This window comes from Ceratina calcarata, unplaced genomic scaffold (genome assembly GCF_001652005.2).
Source record: "Ceratina calcarata isolate Rehan_Ccalc_2016 unplaced genomic scaffold, ASM165200v1 scaffold493.2, whole genome shotgun sequence".
NCBI lineage: Eukaryota > Metazoa > Arthropoda > Insecta > Hymenoptera > Apidae > Ceratina > Ceratina calcarata.
The window spans coordinates 408,040-424,387 of NW_017173655.1; the positions used below are offsets into that span (position 1 = coordinate 408,040).

At 41.3% G+C, this 16,348-nt stretch overlaps 1 protein-coding gene across 1 annotated transcript; it reads right to left on the reverse strand.

Moving 5' to 3' along the window:
- Positions 1–114: 114 nt before the first annotated feature.
- RhoGAP15B (RhoGAP_ARAP and RA_ARAPs domain-containing protein RhoGAP15B) lies at positions 115–10,539 on the reverse strand. The gene is made up of 13 exons (XM_026816151.1): positions 10,270–10,539; positions 8,790–9,594; positions 7,711–8,524; positions 7,072–7,543; positions 6,520–6,709; positions 4,356–4,482; positions 3,396–3,635; positions 2,924–3,136; positions 1,678–2,099; positions 1,365–1,604; positions 1,043–1,245; positions 922–963; positions 115–847 (listed from the first exon to the last, which is right to left on the reverse strand). Exons 1-13 carry the CDS (start codon positions 10,359–10,361, stop codon positions 709–711), a joined length of 3,999 nt encoding a protein of 1,332 aa, XP_026671952.1. The 5' UTR covers positions 10,362–10,539; the 3' UTR covers positions 115–708.
- Positions 10,540–16,348: the final 5,809 nt, after the last annotated feature.

Consider the following 16,348-nt stretch of genomic DNA (forward strand, 5'->3'; position numbering starts at 1 on the left):
CTTCTTTTTTCAAAGAAGTTAGCTGCGCGCATGCTCGAAAGTCGATTGATCGAATCGAACTTTTAAACAGAAAGAATGAGGAGCTTCGGGAGTAGAAGAATAAAAAGACGCATAGACTTTTAATTTCATAGATGTTTATTTCGCGTATTTACTTAAACGCGAAGATGTCCATTTTTTACATTTTCAGTTGATTCGTTAGATTAACATACTATGTAGGTACAAAATTATTTTATTTATAAAGTTCTGTCTAAATATACAATAGTACGTACAATATAAATCAGGCTGCGGATTTGTATGGAAAGTGACACGTTTAACAAATGTATTTCAGATGAATGCACTTATCTCATCACTTATGCAATATACCGAACTATGTAAATATTATGCGATATATTGAATAATTTCGTAACTTCAGCAGATTCAGTTTCCCCATGAATGCATCAAATCCGCAGTCTAAATATAACGATACCTTTGTTAAGTTAGTTCGTCGGCTGAGATTTGCATCTCCAGAATATTGGAACATGAGTACTACATGTATTCGTTTATTTGTCGTATCGTTACGCGGGAGAGAGGCAAGTACGGGCTCTAAATGAACAATAAAAAAATATAACATATAATACATGTAATTTTTGTTAAAGTACTAAAGTATTGGAAAAGTCGGAGCAATTGCATTGTGTACTATTCGGGCACTATAATAAATAAGTTAATCGTTTATGGGTCCATCAGATTAACCGAAGGAGGTCTGACGTTTAACTGATATTCTCCGAAGACCATCGCTGCTACCCATTTTAATTGTTCTTCTTTCAACGATCCAGCTATAGTGTTTCCAAAGAACGGGCTTTCCTTACACCTGAGACCAAGTATTTAAAAATAATTTTTGACATCGCGACTATCTTTCTTTATCTAGTTACCGTTAATAATTACCTAGTTGGCTTTTTATTTTTTGCTATAAATGTGATCGACCACCTGCAATTAACAAAGCAAAAAATACTATATAAAAAATTGACCTTAGCTGAAGAACGTTTAAACATCATAAAGTATTTACCCTGTTTGAGGATTTCGTTTTGGCTCGTGACCTAAATACCAGATAATATCCTCCACTTTCCATTCGAACAATACATTCGCGCAAACTCTGTCTTTATAGCAATACAGTTTTGCCTGACTAAATTCGAAGAGGTAGTTCTTAAAATTTTTCGACTTAGTGTCAGCAAATTTAAGTTCACCGGACACGGTCATCGGTGGTTTTATCTAAAACGAGAACAAAGGAACAATAATAAAAATGAAATTAGTAGTCGAAACAGTTATTAAAACATGTCAGCCTATTTATATAACCCATTGTCAGCGCTGTGTAATTTCATTGTATTTACCAGAGGTGAAATCTCCTTGTACACTCGATCCCTTTTAAGTATGAGGACGTTGTCCTTTCTATCCTCAGGATCCCAGTATCCCCACCTCGCAACTGCTTCGAGGACCCGCTCTTTGTGATGCAACGGCCGTTCCAACGCACCAGCCAAAGTATATTCTTCCAGGCATAGCTCGTGAGCTGGCGTGTTCGTCCTCTCGGTCAATTCCACGCATACGTCGAACGCAGTCTTATGCGGCCCGATCTTAAAAACATTTTTCAAACGAGTTAACATCTATTGAAATCACACTTGTTAAATAATGAAAAGGAATCCTTACGGTCACGTTGACGCATTCCCCGTCCCTGGAGAAAATGTAGATCCAGATCTTGAGGTCACCCGAAGGCGCTCCACGCAGGCCATTGTTCGAGACGTGATACTTTTCGAGAACCTCCAAGATTCTCGCCTCTTTCTCCAAGTCCGCGGCGGTCAGTTGATACAGTTTCGGATAAAGCTTGATGAGGTCACCAATCACTTTCGTCTCGGCCCGGTTCCATTCATCGATACTATTCTCGCCAGCGTGCATCAACGTCGGTCCCCATATCGCTGAAAGATTCTCACCAGTCATAAGGTTCCTGGAACTCTGCTGACTCAGACAGTGAAGGTGAGCAAGAATCCTCCTGAGCGTTGCCGCCGCTACTGGCGTTAACGTGGACAACAATTTTCTATATGCCGCGACACGCTCATTCTCGTGCACATTTTCTAAAACACGCAAGTTGAAAATCCTGTTATTTTTATGAATAAGTACATATAATCGCATAGGACCTATCTTCTATCTGGCAACTGAAGCTATAATTTTTGTCTGAAGTATTTCTCGCTTGGCAAAAAAAAAAGTCTTATAAGGCTGCCACTCTTTAGTAATCTCTCCGCGGTAATTTGTTTTAAAAGCCTTATCTAAAGTTACTTTCACTCAGCAACTTGACACTTGACACATCGCTATGAAAAAAGAATGATTCATTGAAATACGCGAGTCGCGTGCAGCTTCCAGCCGCGTGTAACAGATCGAAAAAATCATCGTATGCAATTATTTAACAATCCAACGTTTATTCCAGAACTATTAAAATAATATTTTAGATGAATTAAAATTGTGTATATTAAAATATTAAAGACGATAAATCCGTAAGTAATGATACCGGAAATTCGATATTATAGTTCCTGTTGAAACCGGTTGCAACGTGAGAAAGTATGCGTGGGTGCAAACACGCGAACCAGCTTGACATTCTTCTTATAATTATGTATGCAAGCGATGGCCGAGTGCAAGGAACGATTTATTGGCACGTCGTCGTTTCAAACAGACATTTCACTTTCATCGGACAGTAGAACGGAGTACAACGAGACGTGAAATATGTTAACTGAAGTAAAAATAGTTTTACAATTGAAAGTAAAAATGATTGACATATTTAATTTCCGAAGTTCTACGTAATTGAATTTCGTCACGTTTCCACTCGCCAATTTCATTGTCAAAACGGTCATGCAAAAGTAGTAAGACCACACGCAAACGGCCAAGGACAATGAGCGTTTCTTACCTGAGGTGAAACAAAGCCGATCGTGAATGTTCGAGGGGAACAATGGATTCGGTAAATCACGGAGAAACCTTCTGAGAACGGTAGCTACATCGTGTTCCGTGTACGCGCTCCTCGTAATTTGCGTTGCCCATGCGTCGTGACGAAATGCCTTCAACAATTTAACCACTGCGCTGTTGGAACCATTCTGCCGATAAATGCCCTCCGACATAATACCTTCAAAGTTGCGTACATTCGAGTTAATAAACATTTGAATGAATCTGTTCTCGTCTACTAAAATGTATACGCTGATAAAAAAAAAACCCCAGTGAAATTAGCATTTGTTGACAGGCAAAAGGTTCCAATTATTTTTAAGCAGAAAGACATTAAAAATGATATTTAAACCCTGAATTAAGTATCTTCACGATCATTTAATGAAGACCCATAGTAAGGAAGACTGAATGACAATTCGATGAATGTCAGTAGGAGATTTTACCATGACGGTAAATAAAGTTGATACATTTCTCAAGAATGACTGGGACATTGTCCTGCGTGAGTTGCTGCTGCTCCAAAGCTGGACCACAAGTAGTAGCAGCTTGATAAAGCGCGTGCCTCCACGCGGATCCTTCGTGAGTTCCTGGCGCAGTCATATGTAAGGCACCGGTACCACCTGCGTCGACGACTACTACAGGAACCGAGCCGGCATCAGAATTTGGTCCTTCCTGTTCCCGTAGAACTATAATAGCAAAATGTTCGAAACTGTATGACTGATAAATAAATATAAGCATGGACAGTTTTGTTTTACGACGGAATGACGTTGATACCGGTAGAAAATTGTTTATGCATTCGAAACATTCGTTGTGACAACAGCTGCATTTTTATATCTATTTCATCGTGTTAGTAGGTCATACGAAATGTACGTCGCTGCCGGCAGACGATGTTGTACGAGCAGTTAAAAAATGTGTTCCCTGATCGGTCGCGTGAGCAAGTAGGTCAACGATAAAAATAATTTGAAGTCTCCATTGGATACGATCCATCATGTATATAGGATCGTCTGTCTTAGAACGTCGATTGAATTATGTACTATTCGTAGTAACTGTATGACTTTCTGTGTTTCTCCTCTAGGAATTATTTTACTGTTAGCGTGAAGCGTACATGTATTTGAGTCGGTAGATAAAAGCAATAATAAATGCATATTACTGATAAAAGATAAAAGCGACTGTAATTGCGTAGTATTTATGTTTATTTAACTTCCTCGAACACTGTGGTGAAATGGTACCATGTGTGCGATGCATATTGCAGCTGTTAATAAAATGACTCATTACGTTGCCTGTAGGTACGATAAATTGGAAGATTATTTTAGTTGTAATTCGTTTCAATACTGTTTAGACGATTATGAAATTTTTTAGTAAATACGATGAGAGAACATAGATTTTTCGTTAATTGAAAAACTTACCGATGCATCGAGCTTTTCGGAGGTCAACTTCAACAGTGGTTGTGTTGGAATCCAGTGATTTCGTGTAGATTAATGTTCGTTGACAAAGGAGAACCCAAGCAGGAAACCACGAGCCAGTTACGCCTTCCTAAAACACGGATTTATTTCATTTACAGTACAGCTAATCATTTCATCAAACGTAGCGCGTTATCTAAAATAAAATTACATAGTCCAGTATTCAAGAATTAAAACAGAAGAAAAATGTGAAATCAAAATCTAACGAACTTTAAACAATATAAATGTTTTAAATAACATCTTTCTATGGACCAATAGAATTCTATGAGAGAAAGTATGTATGCTAGATCATTAGAAAGTGGTTTTCTCCAAATGTACTACTGGCAGATGACAAATTGAACGCAAACGTTTCGAAGTACTGTCATCTTAGAAAATATGGAAAGTGAGCAATAAATAATATTTTTTACCACTGCTGTTCATTAACATTTCTCCATAAACGTGGTCTAGACAATCGTGAAAAGATCGAAGTATACATTTTCGAAAATCCACATACCTTTCGTCATTAAAATATGCAGTGCACGTATGTACATTCCTAATAGCGGGCATGTGAACGAAAGGGAATTAGAAGTTAAATTTGAAAGATCTCACGTACGATATGTTACTTATTATCCGTACCTTTAAGTAAGCCCATCCTGCTCTCGTTAGTTCAGCCGTGTACTTCGTGGGAAAGATCGTGGTAATGGCTTCCAGTATCCTCTGGGCCCAAATCCTTCGTTCCGCGATTCCCTTCGCATAAAACACGTGAACGCTCGGCCTTCCCTCGCAGCTAATTGCTATGCAATGTACTGTATCTCCATCAACAATCCTGAACATTTTAAATCGCTTTTGTGATTCCTCAGCGGTTCACTATACGACCTCGCCGTATGCAAATTTTTCCTACCATGCGCTTCGTCAATAAATGTTAACTTTCTCCGTTTCCATAATTATGTTATTATTATTATTTCTATTCGATTTTTAGTAAGACTTTCTTGTTAATACGCGAAACCCGCGATCTACTGATAAGTGTATACGAAACGAAAATATTGATAGAAGATGACACGATTCTTCGTCAAACATTTTACGTCATTTCAAGATAATAATTGAAAATAGAAATATTGATCGCGGTTTACAATTGGCCACGTATATATTTCGTTGGATCTGTTTTTAGCGATTAAAAATGTGACTCACTTGACGTCTTGCAAAAGATGAATGCTGTATATTGTGTCGAGGTGAACGACCTCCTTCAGAGTAGACATGCTCTTATCGGCGTAAAGCGAGAGCTTTCCGTCGGCTAAGAGCGCCGTCCTCGGCACCAGGTCCTTCGCCCTTTCTATGCCTACACCCGTTCTGTAAACGACACCTCGATACGTCGCGACTTTCTGCAGGACGTTCGCCTTCGGCCTTTCCAGTTTCGTCGATTTCGCGGTATTCGTAGCACTGCCACCGCCGTGGTCACGATTTCTGGACAACAGTTTACTACCGCTCTTCACGAAACTCATCACGTTCGGCCTGATCCCGTGCCCGCTGGACTCGTGCCTCAATTTTCTTAATTTCTGCATCATGCCCACCCGTCTGTGCTGTTCCTCTGTGACTTTCACGCCAGAAGCGTCCGCAGATTCGTCGGCGTTCGTCGTCGTCGCATTGCTCGAAGTACTCGATGCTAGAACGCACACGATGCGATATACACTTTACTAGAAGAAAAATGTGAAATCAAAATCTAACGAACTTTAAACAATATAAATGTTTTAAATAACATCTTTCTATGGACCAATAGAATTCTATGAGAGAAAGTATGTATGCTAGATCATTAGAAAGTGGTTTTCTCCAAATGTACTACTGGCAGATGACAAATTGAACGCAAACGTTTCGAAGTACTGTCATCTTAGAAAATATGGAAAGTGAGCAATAAATAATATTTTTTACCACTGCTGTTCATTAACATTTCTCCATAAACGTGGTCTAGACAATCGTGAAAAGATCGAAGTATACATTTTCGAAAATCCACATACCTTTCGTCATTAAAATATGCAGTGCACGTATGTACATTCCTAATAGCGGGCATGTGAACGAAAGGGAATTAGAAGTTAAATTTGAAAGATCTCACGTACGATATGTTACTTATTATCCGTACCTTTAAGTAAGCCCATCCTGCTCTCGTTAGTTCAGCCGTGTACTTCGTGGGAAAGATCGTGGTAATGGCTTCCAGTATCCTCTGGGCCCAAATCCTTCGTTCCGCGATTCCCTTCGCATAAAACACGTGAACGCTCGGCCTTCCCTCGCAGCTAATTGCTATGCAATGTACTGTATCTCCATCAACAATCCTGAACATTTTAAATCGCTTTTGTGATTCCTCAGCGGTTCACTATACGACCTCGCCGTATGCAAATTTTTCCTACCATGCGCTTCGTCAATAAATGTTAACTTTCTCCGTTTCCATAATTATGTTATTATTATTATTTCTATTCGATTTTTAGTAAGACTTTCTTGTTAATACGCGAAACCCGCGATCTACTGATAAGTGTATACGAAACGAAAATATTGATAGAAGATGACACGATTCTTCGTCAAACATTTTACGTCATTTCAAGATAATAATTGAAAATAGAAATATTGATCGCGGTTTACAATTGGCCACGTATATATTTCGTTGGATCTGTTTTTAGCGATTAAAAATGTGACTCACTTGACGTCTTGCAAAAGATGAATGCTGTATATTGTGTCGAGGTGAACGACCTCCTTCAGAGTAGACATGCTCTTATCGGCGTAAAGCGAGAGCTTTCCGTCGGCTAAGAGCGCCGTCCTCGGCACCAGGTCCTTCGCCCTTTCTATGCCTACACCCGTTCTGTAAACGACACCTCGATACGTCGCGACTTTCTGCAGGACGTTCGCCTTCGGCCTTTCCAGTTTCGTCGATTTCGCGGTATTCGTAGCACTGCCACCGCCGTGGTCACGATTTCTGGACAACAGTTTACTACCGCTCTTCACGAAACTCATCACGTTCGGCCTGATCCCGTGCCCGCTGGACTCGTGCCTCAATTTTCTTAATTTCTGCATCATGCCCACCCGTCTGTGCTGTTCCTCTGTGACTTTCACGCCAGAAGCGTCCGCAGATTCGTCGGCGTTCGTCGTCGTCGCATTGCTCGAAGTACTCGATGCTAGAACGCACACGATGCGATATACACTTTACTATTAGACGGAGGAGATTCTGTATGAAAAATGAAATTTTGAAATATTGTGTCTCGTTTTTCATAACTTCTTTTATTCATCCTCTTCAGCTACGTTTCTCAGAATATCTGAAATAATATGACAAAAATAAAAGTACCTGCATCGTCATTGGTCTTGGCGGAAGAAGAAGGCTGAGGTGGTGTCTCATTGCCTTTTATCATCGACTTCCTAGGCGGAACAGCTGGTTGTCTTCTCGTCACTAGATGAGCCAGTTTCGGTAGCAGAGCAGGATTCTTCGTCGCAGCGCCCTTATCAGTTTGTGAAGAGGTTTCCGAGACTCCGTCGTACTCATTCTTGGGTAAAGAATCAAATCTCTTGGGTGGTTCCGGCGGCATTGACGAGACCGGCTCTTCGTCCTCCTCGTCCACGTCGTCCAACTCGTTATCAGCCATTTCCTGGAAGTCCAGGATGTTCCTAGAACTGCTCGGTGAGCTCGGGACACGCCTGGAACTGCTCGGCGAGTCGTTCGTGGCCAATAAAGCTTCCAATAACATCAGATCATTATTTTCGAAATTGCTGTACACGTTCTCGTCGGAGATTCTCACGAACGGATCGAATTCGATCAGCAAGGATCTGCTGGTCTGTTGCCTGGTCTCTGAATTATTCGACGTCGCTTCCTTTTCCTCTTGTTCCTTTTTGGGCGAAAGGTTCTCGTACAAAGAGTTCTGAATCGATGCTTGGCTCTCGTTGGACGCCGTCGACGTTTGTTCGAGAATAGCCATCTCCAGGATGTCCTCCTCCGTGCTCGATATCCTGTCGAGCTCGTCGACCCCTTCGGATCTCCCTACTGGCGTTGCGTCGTAGAAAGTCCAAGAATCGGATCTGGATAATCTCTTCACGTTATCCGATTTGTCATGCGGTAAACTCACGTTAACGTCCGAGAGATTTAAGCTCTGGTCGGAATCGTTGCTCTAACAAGAAACGGTCGGGGGTTTCCGATTACAAATTTTTTTCCTGTATTCCATTACCTAGCGAAATGTTAGTTACGATTTTCTTACTCTCATCTAACGCGTTGACAGAATTTTACCGTCGATTATTTCGAGCTCGTTTTACGATTTTAGCACGAAATACGAGTGAGAAATGTAATTTTAAATCTCATCGAAGAATTGAATTTCACGAATAGATTTCGTTCACGAATAAAAGATTTTCAAACAGACTAAATGTGTCTTTTCTCACCTGACTGAGCGCGAAATTGAGGAGATCGAACCCCTCGGGGAAATCCCTCTCGACTTTGTCAGAGATGGTCGAACTGATCGTGTCGTATCGACTGCTGCCAGACGTGACGGACTGCAATTCGTCGTAGATAGATTCGTCAGGATGCGGGGGCGGAGGATACGCGGGAGGTGGCGGGCTATGACGAGCCCCGGAAAGGTCCTCCTCGTTTCTGACGCTCCTCAGATTGCTGTTCAGAGGACTGTAAAACGAGATGCTACTGAAAATATCATCGGCCGGCATCGACGCGCATCTCTCGTCTTCCACCGGATCCTTCAACTTCTTATCAACGCCCGTATTGTTTCGTATAAGGTCGTCCTGATTCAAGACGGACAGTCGCCGCGTAAGTAGGTTCTTCACCGATTGTTCCAATCTTATGCTAGCGTTTCTCGTGCTCGAGATCACCGATCGACCTTTCATCGTCATCTTCTCCGAGATCTCGTCCTTCAGCTGACGAGAACTGGCGCTCAGGCTGCGGAAGAATTCGATGTTCGTGCCGCGCGTTTCCGATTTCGCATCGTCGCTTCTATCTGATTGACTGGAATCGCTCTGCGTGCTCTGAGTGCTATGAGTGCTGTGAGTGCTGTACCGGGAAGCTGGTAACGACGGGGGCAATCTCCTCGGCGCTGGTACCGGACGCTCGGGCAGCACCGATCTAGGTTTTGGTATCGGTTTCTCCTCCATTTCGAATGGCCACTTCTCTGTCTCGCCGCTCGATTTTAACCGAAGGGTCCAGGACCGTAGGATCTGCGCCACATACTTCGGTCCCCTTAAATTGACACCGTTTACGCGTTTACTTTCGAATAGGCTCACTTCAGATATCGTCGTTACGGTGAGTATATGAATTCAGTAACGTTCTGTGTTAAGTTAAGTAAGAGTGAGTAAAAAAAATAATGAACGTTCGGATTATACGCATGACGACGAAAGCGTTATAGTCTACTATTCGAATATTAGGTAAACTGTGTCAGACAAAAGTCGAGATATAAAATGAGCCACGTGCAGCAAGAAAATCTAACATAAATAGAAAATAAAATTCTGGTTGAAAGAACGTTTCATTACTTAGTAAAGTACAGTGGTTGTATGTACCATCACGGAGCAGTGAAAGTGCGCTGTACTTATCAAACAAACAGAATTTATTCTCGATCTTGCAACACGCGTGTGCGAGCCTGGCATCTGTTCTCATGTCGCACCGACACAAATGCGAATAGAAAATATTTAAAAAAAAAATTCTTCATGCAGTTGATAATTGAAGAGTGAATGGAAATTGTTAGTGGGTAAACGAGAAGCAAACGAGGTGTGTAAAAACGTTGCGGTTGACGTGATGTTGCGTTCGAAACGCTCGTCGGAATGTGACAATGTGACTGCGTAGTCGAGGCCTCGAGATAAAATCATGAACAAACGCACAATTGTAGAAAACGATAATAATATAATCAATGGAGCGTACGTCGCAAGTTCCAAAGACGATTCCTCATTCTCGTAATCCCGGCGAGGTCTGGAACACTGACTCGAACAACTATCAACGTTCACTCCGTGCATTCTACCAGCGATAGGTAGCTACTCAGATAATAAAGACAGCTCAGCGCGAAGCACTTCTGCACGGTTGAATCACCGCTTCCGAGTCACGTGATTAGCATTGAGCGCTCGGGACAAATCATGCTTTATAATTTCGATTGATCTTGATTATCAGCTTACGCGAACGTCTCTCATCTGGAGTTTGAAAATACGCGCCCGATTAAATTTCATATAAGATTTTCAAACAGACTAAATGTGTCTTTTCTCACCTGACTGAGCGCGAAATTGAGGAGATCGAACCCCTCGGGGAAATCCCTCTCGACTTTGTCAGAGATGGTCGAACTGATCGTGTCGTATCGACTGCTGCCAGACGTGACGGACTGCAATTCGTCGTAGATAGATTCGTCAGGATGCGGGGGCGGAGGATACGCGGGAGGTGGCGGGCTATGACGAGCCCCGGAAAGGTCCTCCTCGTTTCTGACGCTCCTCAGATTGCTGTTCAGAGGACTGTAAAACGAGATGCTACTGAAAATATCATCGGCCGGCATCGACGCGCATCTCTCGTCTTCCACCGGATCCTTCAACTTCTTATCAACGCCCGTATTGTTTCGTATAAGGTCGTCCTGATTCAAGACGGACAGTCGCCGCGTAAGTAGGTTCTTCACCGATTGTTCCAATCTTATGCTAGCGTTTCTCGTGCTCGAGATCACCGATCGACCTTTCATCGTCATCTTCTCCGAGATCTCGTCCTTCAGCTGACGAGAACTGGCGCTCAGGCTGCGGAAGAATTCGATGTTCGTGCCGCGCGTTTCCGATTTCGCATCGTCGCTTCTATCTGATTGACTGGAATCGCTCTGCGTGCTCTGAGTGCTATGAGTGCTGTGAGTGCTGTACCGGGAAGCTGGTAACGACGGGGGCAATCTCCTCGGCGCTGGTACCGGACGCTCGGGCAGCACCGATCTAGGTTTTGGTATCGGTTTCTCCTCCATTTCGAATGGCCACTTCTCTGTCTCGCCGCTCGATTTTAACCGAAGGGTCCAGGACCGTAGGATCTGCGCCACATACTTCGGTCCCCTTAAATTGACACCGTTTACGCGTTTACTTTCGAATAGGCTCACTTCAGATATCGTCGTTACGGTGAGTATATGAATTCAGTAACGTTCTGTGTTAAGTTAAGTAAGAGTGAGTAAAAAAAATAATGAACGTTCGGATTATACGCATGACGACGAAAGCGTTATAGTCTACTATTCGAATATTAGGTAAACTGTGTCAGACAAAAGTCGAGATATAAAATGAGCCACGTGCAGCAAGAAAATCTAACATAAATAGAAAATAAAATTCTGGTTGAAAGAACGTTTCATTACTTAGTAAAGTACAGTGGTTGTATGTACCATCACGGAGCAGTGAAAGTGCGCTGTACTTATCAAACAAACAGAATTTATTCTCGATCTTGCAACACGCGTGTGCGAGCCTGGCATCTGTTCTCATGTCGCACCGACACAAATGCGAATAGAAAATATTTAAAAAAAAAATTCTTCATGCAGTTGATAATTGAAGAGTGAATGGAAATTGTTAGTGGGTAAACGAGAAGCAAACGAGGTGTGTAAAAACGTTGCGGTTGACGTGATGTTGCGTTCGAAACGCTCGTCGGAATGTGACAATGTGACTGCGTAGTCGAGGCCTCGAGATAAAATCATGAACAAACGCACAATTGTAGAAAACGATAATAATATAATCAATGGAGCGTACGTCGCAAGTTCCAAAGACGATTCCTCATTCTCGTAATCCCGGCGAGGTCTGGAACACTGACTCGAACAACTATCAACGTTCACTCCGTGCATTCTACCAGCGATAGGTAGCTACTCAGATAATAAAGACAGCTCAGCGCGAAGCACTTCTGCACGGTTGAATCACCGCTTCCGAGTCACGTGATTAGCATTGAGCGCTCGGGACAAATCATGCTTTATAATTTCGATTGATCTTGATTATCAGCTTACGCGAACGTCTCTCATCTGGAGTTTGAAAATACGCGCCCGATTAAATTTCATACATAATTATTAATAATTTCGCCTCTTTTCGCTAGTTTACTTTACATTGTTAACAGTTCAGTAGTTCCAAAAACTGATCAATTCAAATTCTTTGTTTGTTATTAAATTTAATAGTATTTTTAATAATATTAAGTTTAATAGAAATAACAAAATGCCTATCAGCATAGAACTGGTTCTGCAATTCTAACGTATCTACATAGGAAGATCAGTCATTTATCAGGTGGCCAACAATTACAGCAGACAATTAAACCCATTATAATTTTCGCGGTAGTACATTTATTTTAAAGGAACAATGATTCATACTCGACAATTGAATGAAACGAGCACATGTGCATTTACTAGAGAACGATTTAAAATTCCTTCAGAAGCATCGATCATAAGAAATTCTGATTACGTTCAATGCATGATTGATGCCTAATCTAGAACTAGAGTGTATATAATTAATGAGACGCGGTGAAAAAAGTAATGAATGATCAACGACGTTTTGTACAGTGAGTCACTGTTGCGAAATCCGATACAGCATGCATCGTGTTTCCGGTTTTTGCACTAACCGACGGCTACGTCACGTTCACGTTTCCATGCTTTCTCGGTTCCGATCCAGGGCTCGCATCGGCCGGAGCGGAGCGCGGAGTTCCATGTTTTTTCTCGCCGTTAAACAAAGAAGAGCGGGATTCGTTGTTCCCTCAGCCTCGTAACGTGAATCATACAGAGCTGCGACAGCAGAACCATCGGTGTTTCTAAAATTAACTGATAGCCCCGCGCTGCAAATAATAAGCGTTCCCTCGTTATCCTCCAGACGCCCGGAACTTCCTTTCTGCTATCGTTCATAATAACCAAATATGTACTCGTTCGCTAAAATCGTCGCGATCGAAGGAATCAGTTTAAGGATAAAAAATTCATTTCTCTGGTGTTCCACATTTTCAGAGTGATATCCATTGTTAATTCGACTGCGTTGTATAAAATAAAGATTTAGATATTTCCGAGTGCTTTTTTTGACAAGTAGAACTGATTTTCCTTCGTGTAAAATCTTTTTCAATTCTGACTTGGCTGTTTCACCTTGCGATCGCGTAGTAATTATTAACATTTGAATTTATAATGCGATAGTGACAAATGATTTGACGCACAATGGTTTCTTTCATCCGAATATTAATGTTGATCGAGAGCATTTTAGATAACACCATCTTGGTAGCGTTCATCGAAAGGCTCACCACGAGTGTACATATGTACATGCAAAAATACACGCAACGCGTACAAGTCAATAATAAAGGAGCTCCTATTACGTACTTCAATCAACCGGCTGGCACACTTGGCAATCGTTCATACGGTGGCAAATATTTTTCAAAATATCAACGGGCTCTCGTGTCGTTTACAGATCCAACGTAACGTGTAATAGTACGTTGACGTGAAAATTATTGTTTACGCTTCGAACAGTATCGCTTCTTTTACCATGAATCTATTAAAAAATTATAATAGAAAGAAAGTTGACTTAATTCATTGATCGTATTTGATGAATTCATGACTTTCCAAAGCTTATTTCTTTTTACTTACTACATTTTATTAATTTTTAATTACTACATTATTAGTATAAAGTGATAATTTAATAAAATAATTTAACGAGATATTTCGTCGAGTTTAGGGACTCGAATTTGCCGAGTCTTCTACCTTTCCATGATGCTATTCACCATGAATTTATAAAAAAAAATCTACCTGTTTCTACATATGCAAGCAAGTTGCTCGACTGGTATTTATTTTTTCGATTATCACGTGGCAAGGTTACCGTTTCGTGCCGAGCACGGTCTCCGTTATCTCGCATGTATATTCTTTAAAAGGTCAATGCTTCGTGTCAAGTTATTTGTCATCTGAAGACTCCGCGATTGTCACACGAGCGAATCTACCTGTTGATCGGACTTTCGCCGATCGGAGTTAAGAATTTAATTTAGAAATCGTAGATCGCCGAGGATAGAACGATGAACGCGCGACTCACTTTGAAACGCATCCAATTGTACGTATCGATTCCGGGACGATTCGAGCGTGTAGGACGCGGTTCGATTCCGGAGAACGCCGTTTTCAGTAGAAATGAAATCGTCCGATGCCAGCTGGGGTCATAGACCCATCTGATCCTGATCGATGGTCGTTGCCACTGTCATGATCTCACTCCGCGCCTCCTCTCGTCCCTCCACTTTCGAAAAGGTGCACACTGCCCTTGCACACACACACGCGCGCTCCAACACTTAAATAAATTGGATACACGCACGCGAACAGAGACGAACACTGACGAGCGAGTCGACGTTGAACGCGCGCACACGCGGCAGCGAATCTCACACTTTACGATCCAGCTCCTCTCCTTTCTCTCCGACGTTCTTCCACATCTCTCGTTCACCGTTCTGGCCACCAATTCCAATCGGAGTCGCGGATTGCACCACGAAAGACAATCGACATTGCTTTTCTCTATTTATACAATGATAGGATCAATCGCGATAAGATAAAAGAACAAAAACACATTCACCTGAATGCTTCGGCACCGCTGCTGGTACCGACCGCACTAACCTTCTGTTTCGAAGCTTACGCCTACGCGAGACGCGAGCTATCGTTCTCGCTCGTTCTACCCGTCCCTACTACCGTCGCATTCGCCTCTCTCGATACCCGACTCCCCTACTCCGTTGGAGTTCGTACCCCAGATATCCACGTATAGATACAATACTTATATGTATGATACACTAAACGTAGTAATTCAGTAGATGCCATTAAGTCATATAACAAGTTTCAGACTTAGATGTTTTATTAATTCAATTTGGAAGAATTATAAAAAATAAGTTAAACCAGAAATACTTTTCCATAATTATAATTCCTTTATATTCATAAGAAATCATATACAAACTTTATATAAAAGGAAGGTAATTACTTTTTTTTATTTAAACACGCGCGATAAAAAATAATTGAATGTTTTTCTCTTGGCTTCTCTTATATATTTTGTTATACGAAAATTCAGAGCGCCCGGCTGATCATAAGGGCTATTAAATGAGTCATACAATTGACATCCCCCACCAGCTAGTCGACAATTTTTATCAAGCATAATCAAACCCTGTTGTATACACCAACAGTAGAGAGAGAACAGTTCTGCTTCGAACACGATCGTAATCATTCACATGTTCGTTAATAATCTGGCTAAGCTTAAGATAATCGAAATCAAATAAACTGATTATCTCCGTTAATCGCTCGATAGAACAATTTTCTGTATTCAGTAACGAATGCATGCTGTTGAGATACGAGAACAGTGCTTTGCATTTAGAGAAATCCTAATTAAAGAGTATGATAGTAATAAATCGTTGAATGTATGCATTTATAAGATCATTATTTCCATATAGCTTTTAAAAAAGTCACAACTAAATAAAACTGAAAGAGATTCATTCGCGTTATCTATTCATACTTGAACTTCATATTTTCCTGTAAGGAAAATATTGACTCATTTATGATATTCCTACTAATTAATATTCTTCAATTCATTTTCTATTTTATCTATATGATAGATACGAATACATGAAATACGTCATACAATTCTATGAACTATTTTGTGCGAACTGCCTCAGCATTAGTAAAATTGATTGAAAAAAAAAAAGACGTGTGAATATTTTAATGAAACCTTTATTAAGACTTTATTACGCCAAAGCCAAATAGTGACTCCGACAATACAAACAGGTAAACGTTCTGGCCCGAGAGCCCTCGAGTGCACCACCGACCGGCATCTCTCATTCTCTTTTTTTTATTCACGATTAAAAATTCTACCGTAAAATGAAACAGCGAAAGACGTTGATTTTACACGAGCCTCGCTTCGTAATTCATGCTAATGACAACACGTCATCTTTCGTACAATTACTAATATTGTTTTTATTTACCAGTACCATCGTAAAGTGCTTAGCACGGAGCAAATGACGAATTTCCGTATGCCGGACGTATCAATTGTCC

Excerpts from the sequence above, each read along its gene's own strand:
- RhoGAP15B (XM_026816151.1), bottom strand. The coding sequence starts at position 10,361 with ATGCACGGAGTGAACGTTGATAGTTGTTCGAGTCAGTGTTCCAGACCT. Across the intron at positions 8,525-8,789 it reads TCAATTTCGCGCTCAGTCAG|AGCAACGATTCCGACCAGAG; the intron begins GTGAGAAAAGAC and ends GTTTCTTGTTAG. Across the intron at positions 7,544-7,710 it reads CAAGACCAATGACGATGCAG|CATCGAGTACTTCGAGCAAT; the intron begins GTACTTTTATTT and ends TGTGCGTTCTAG.